Below are 5869 nucleotides of genomic sequence, written 5' to 3'. Positions count from 1 at the left end.
TGCGGTTCCTTCAAACCCGCTTCTGCGGCACCTTGTCCGCTTATGCGGACCCGCTGGTGCGAGCCACCTTCCGCATCTGCGGAATTTCCCTAGCCGGCCACGACCGCTTCTGCGACCACGTACCCGCTTCTGCGGTACCGCTTCTGCGGTCCATTTCCGCAGAAGCGGAAACACCAGATGACAGAAAAATCTGACCTGCAATTACACCTCAAAACTCTCGTTTAACCACCCTAATTCACCCCGAGGCCCTCGGAACCTCAACCAAATGCACAGATATGTTCTATTACTTCATTCGAACTTGCTCGTAACATAAAAACACTATCATAAACACCAAAATCATCGAATTACCACGGATTCAAGCCTAAGTTAAACTAAAACTTCCGAAACTTGCATTTGATCTAAAAACCCGACCTAAACACCTCCGAATGATCTGAAACTTTGCACGCATATCCAAAATCACCTAATGGAGCTACTGCAACTCTCGGAATTCCGTCCGACCCTCGGATCAAAATCTCACCTACCATCCGGAATTCGCCAAAATTCAACCTTAGCCAATTCAAGCCTAATTCCACACCGGACCTCCAAATTCAGTTCCGATTGCGCTCCTAAGTCACAAATCATCTCCCGAAACTGGTCGAATCGTCAGAAATCCATTCCGAGCCTTCTAACTCATAAGTCAACATTTGGTTGACTTTTTTCAAACTAACCTTATCATAAAGAGACTTATTGTCTCATTTCTAACCAAACTCTATCCGAATTACTTCAAATTCTCCAAACACGTATAATGAAACATATAGAAGCATAAAACAGGGAAAACGGGGCGGTAACTCCCATAACGACGGGTCGGGTCGTTACAGTCTTCAACCACGGAAACGCCCACAAGAGTGGACACATGAACATGAGTGCCCAAAGGTGCAGGAGGAATAACCAGGAATCGAGCAAACAGCGATGATACATAGGAATAGGTGGACCCTGGATCAAATAATACCGAAGCATCTCTACCGCAGACGGAATTAATACCTGTGATGACGGCATCTGAGGCTAATGCATCTGGCCTGGGTGGAAGAGCGTAGAATATGGCTGGAGCGCCGGCTGGCTGGCCACCGCCTGACTGAGCAGTAGCTGGCTGACCTCTCCCTGCCTGACCTCCACCCCTAGGACGGCCCCTACCAGTCTTCCCTCCACCTCTAGGTGGCGGGGCAGCTGGCGCTGAAATCGTAGGCTGCTGGCCCTGCTGCACTGCCTTGCCCCGAAGCCTGGGGCAGTATCTCCTCATATGACCAAGGTCCCCGCACTCGAAATAACCCCGCGGTGTGGCAACCTGCTGACCTGATGGCTGGCCCTGATGGCCTGCAGACCCACTGGAAGAAGCCTGGATGGCCGGCGGAGGGTGTGAAATCTCCGGCATAGCACTGAAGTATGGATCAGAAGAACCCTACGGACCTGAATACCCACCAGAGGAACCCTGAATAGCTGGTGGGCGATAGGAACTCTCTGGAATGGCGTTGAAATAGGGGCACGCTGGAGCACCCCGAGCAGGTGGTGGTGCTGAATGTGGGAGCCTGCTGGGCTGCCCTCTCCCGAACTGATCTCTGCCCCTAGTCGAGGCACCTCTGAACTCTCCGGAGAACCTAGCCCTCTTATCCTGCTGCATCTGCTCCCTACACCTCTAACGGTAACCCTCATTCCTCCGAGCAATCTCCACTACTAACTGGTAAGGAGTCCCCAAATCTACCTCTCGGGCCATGTTGGCCCTGATGCCGAAATGCAGCCTTGCAACAAACTTCCGCACCCTCTCTGCGTTAGTAGGTAGTATCATCAATGCATGGCGGGATAGCTCAGAAAACCTCGCCTCATAATCAGTCATGGACATCTGGCCCTACTCTAGCTGCTCAAACTGATACTGCAGCTCTTCCCTCTCAGAGGGTGGAATATATTTGTCCAGAAACAACTGTGTGAACTCACTCCAAGTGATAGGAGGAGAACCTACTGGCCTACCCAGAACATAAGACTACCACCATCTGCGAGCCCTGCCCTCAAGCTGAAAAGTAGTGAAGTCAACTCCATGAGACTCCAATATCCTCATGTTGTGCAGCCTGTCCCTGCACCTGTCAATGAAGTCCTGGGCATCCTCATGACGCTCGCCCCCGAAGACCGGAGGGTGAAGCCTAGTCCATCTATCCAATAACTTCTGCGGATCGCCATCCGCAGCTGGCCTGGGCTGGGGTGCTACTGCAGCAACCGGCTGAACCCCATCCGCGGGTAGTGCGCCCGAAGTCTGATACACTGCGGCTGCATGACCGGGAGCCTGAGCAATAGGGGTCTGTGCTCCCCCTCCTGCCTGTGAGGTAGCTGGATCTGCTGGAAATAAACCAGCCTGAGTCATAGAATCCATGAACCGAAGCATACGGCCCATAACCTCCTGAAATCCCGGTGCTGTCATAAAGTCTGTCGGGGTGGGCTCGGGTGCAGGCACCTCACCCTGCTCCTCGATAATATGATCTCCCACAAGATCTGCTGGTGGTGCTACTGGGACAGCTCTGGGACGCCCTCGTCCCCTACCTCGGGCCGGTGCCCTCCCCCAGCCTCTGCCTCGGCCTCTAGTAGCGGGGGGAGCAGCACCTCCCGGGTCTGGAACATCGGCCGTGCGTGTCCTCACCATCTGTGAGAGAGTAGAGAAGGAAACTTAGTATACTGACCATTGCACGAGATGAAATGAATAAAGAGTAGTTTTCCTAAAACCCTATAGCCTCTCAAAGATAAATACAGACGTCTCTATANTATATGTTGTATATTCATTTGTTTGTTGTATCTTAGCACCCGTAGATGTACTCGGATCTGTACCCCCGAAACTTAAACTTTATGTGATGAAGAATTCAACTTCTAGATCCGCACCTGTATTCTGTATTGTATCTGGTACCCACACCTGAATCCGGGTGACATAGCTCTGAAGCACCAAAATAAAAAAGAATTGTAAACAATGACTTTAGCAGCTCCAGCTTTTAGAAATAGCAATTGGATGTCAATTTAAACTTAAATATTCTAACATGCTCCAGAGGCAAGCTAATGGACTTTCTTAAGAACTTGTACTATATCAGATGCAAGTATAGTTTTGTACAGGATAAATGTTACAGTTGTATATGTGCATTAAAATGTAGGTTTGGTATATTATTGGAGATTCTACTAGTTTTGAGTTTCAAATTGTATTATGCCTTAAAATTGTTCTTCATGCTAATCTTTGGTTTATTAATGAACCTTAACGGATAATTTTTTGTTGCTAAGCTGTCTTTCCTAGGTGAACATTGTTTATAATCATTTCATTTCTTTTTTGGCTCTCATATAATTTCAGGGAGAGAGATAGTGACAAAGATGGTAAGGTTAACTTCAAAGAGTTCTTTCATGGGCTGTTTGACTTAGTGAGAAACTATGATGAGGAGAGTCATGATTCTTCTCATCATTCCGAGGATTCACAAGAGTCTCCGGCTAAAAAGTTGTTTGCTGAGCTTGATAAAGATGGAGATGGGTAAGAAACTAGACATCTCATTCAATATTGTCTTGAGTAAATCCATCAACAAATCCTTACATTTGATGTTATGCAGATATTTGTCAGACGCTGAATTGCTACCTATAATTGGAAAACTTCATCCATCAGAGCGTTATTATGCCAAACAACAAGCAGATTACATCATACAGCAGGTATTTTCACTCGATCCAAATGCCTATTCCAATAGAATGCTGAATTTGGTCATTACTGCTTGCTGTTACCAATAAGCACTTGCATTCTGCCTTATACAAGCCTATAACCAAACTGCTGCTATTGATTTACTTTTTGCCTGCTGGAGCTATAGCTAGAATTTTGAAGGATAAAATGGCCTTCTTGTAATGCTGTGCAAAATATATCTGAAGTACACTTATGTAGTTATGTGTTCCATCCAGTCCTTTCTGCATCTCTAAAAGTTACCTGATAATCTTTTATTTATGACTATTGTTGAATAATGTCTGTCTGTTTTTTTCTCAAAATTATTGTCATCAAAAAACGTTTGCGCCTAATCATGTATTCAGGTGCTATTTGCTTTTACTTTTTATGCTGTTTGCAAATTGTTGTGAACGGCATAACTTCCAAGTAATCCAGGATTAGGCAGTGAAGTTAACAATTCAAACAATTCCGTCTATTCTGTGATGTAATAATTCTCCTAAAGCTTAGGTTTTAGTTGGATTGTACTAGGGGTCGCAAATGGACTGTTCAGGCTAGTCAATATGGGCTGACTCATTAAATGGGTCATTGCCCAACCCTGCCCAAAGTTCACTTGGGCGGGTCAAATGAGTTTGGGTTAGTTTTGCCACTTCTAGATTGTACACTCTGTGGCCAATATTCTCAATTTGAGTATACATTAATAAATCTCGTGGAAAGTACTGGTCTCTTGTTATTGGTGGACATCACAATGTAGAGGTGTGAGTCTTCTTTTTTCTAATATGCACGTTTAAAGGAGATTGCAAGGAGAAACTCTTATTCTTATTGGTTAAAATGAAGAATGTGAAATATATTAAGGAAATTGCACCTTACAAGTTCCCCAATTTTGTTCCTTTTGTGAACTAGTGAACCAAAAAACCTTAATATGATTGAACCTTACTGTCACACGTGAAACGGAAATGTTCCAAAACAATATAGATTCGGAATGCACATTATTCTTCTTTGCTGATTGAGTAGTAAGTGAGTGGGAAATAGTGGTGTTAAATAATTCTGCTATGTTTTCTCTCAGGCTGATGCAGATAAAGATGGAAGGCTTACTTTAAAAGAGATGATTGATAGCCCATACGTGTTCTATAGTGCAATATTTAACGAGGATGACGAAGACTATGAATACCATGATGAGTTCCGTTAGTTCAGGGCTAGGTAAGGATGGCTTTTCTACTTTCTAACCCTTAAGTTGTTAGGCAACATCTACTTTTAGTTATTTAAATTATGCCTTCAACAAGCCCTCTCACGTGCGGGCTTGAATTTTTTTTTTCATGAGTCGAGCACATAGAAATTTCTTTTTGATGATAGATGGGTTCACTGAGGGCAAACTGAAAGTTGAGAAATGTTGGAAGTGCAATTCTCAGTTTTTCTCTGTGCATAGTCGACTCTTGAGGCTTTTGTCTAAGATTTTGCCTTTTCAGAATATCAATCAACAGCCACAATGTGCAATTTCATTCCTCAGGCAAAAGCACATACAGTTTCATCTGTTGACACTAACATCAATATTTCCTTTAACCTAATTGAAGGAGTGGTAATTCTGGATCATATGACTTGGACGTCTCGAGAAACTTATGGCTTTTTCTTTCTGCTTATTTACGTGCAAATATTTGCATTACTTTCTTAGTGGACTTTCTTTTTGTTTTTGCAGGATGGCTCAAGTTACTCGTGTATCATACTTTTTAGTTTGGAAATTTTTACACCATGTGGTGAGACATCAAAATTTTATTTATCCGATAGTTTTCTTTGTAATCGCCGCCTTGATCAACCATTATCGACAATATAACTTCCACTATTTTGTAGAGGAATTCTAGGGGGACAAACTTTGCATTTAGCCATCCAATTTCTTTATTTTCAGTGTCCCAATTGTTTTTACGTTATACCTTTGCAATTCTAAACATAATTATTTTTAATCCTACCATCGAAGCTGCGTGCCATCTTGTTGTTCAGTCTGGCATTTTTTAACTGACCCAAGTGATATGGTAAGTTTACTATTCAGGTAACGGATATTTGTTCTTGATACGAGTAAGCTTACTGTTCAAGAAATGAACAAGAGAATCAACTACGTCTTGTTTCAAGTAGTTATTATTTTAAGCTGGGTCTTGTAATTGGATAACCTTTGTACATGCATGG

At 43.7% G+C, this 5869-nt stretch overlaps 1 protein-coding gene across 1 annotated transcript; it reads left to right on the top strand.

Moving 5' to 3' along the window:
* Positions 1 to 3299: 3299 nt before the first annotated feature.
* Positions 3300 to 5657, top strand: LOC109221642 (neurocalcin homolog; the record flags this gene model as incomplete). Its single annotated transcript, XM_019386111.1, has 4 exons — positions 3300 to 3523; positions 3600 to 3696; positions 4761 to 4894; positions 5388 to 5657. Coding segments are annotated over 3 exons (444 nt in total), but the record flags the coding sequence as incomplete, so codon positions are not given.
* Positions 5658 to 5869: the final 212 nt, after the last annotated feature.

This window comes from Nicotiana attenuata, unplaced genomic scaffold (assembly GCF_001879085.1).
Source record: "Nicotiana attenuata strain UT unplaced genomic scaffold, NIATTr2, whole genome shotgun sequence".
Lineage (NCBI taxonomy): Eukaryota > Viridiplantae > Streptophyta > Magnoliopsida > Solanales > Solanaceae > Nicotiana > Nicotiana attenuata.
This window is presented reverse-complemented; position numbering and strand designations above follow the sequence as displayed.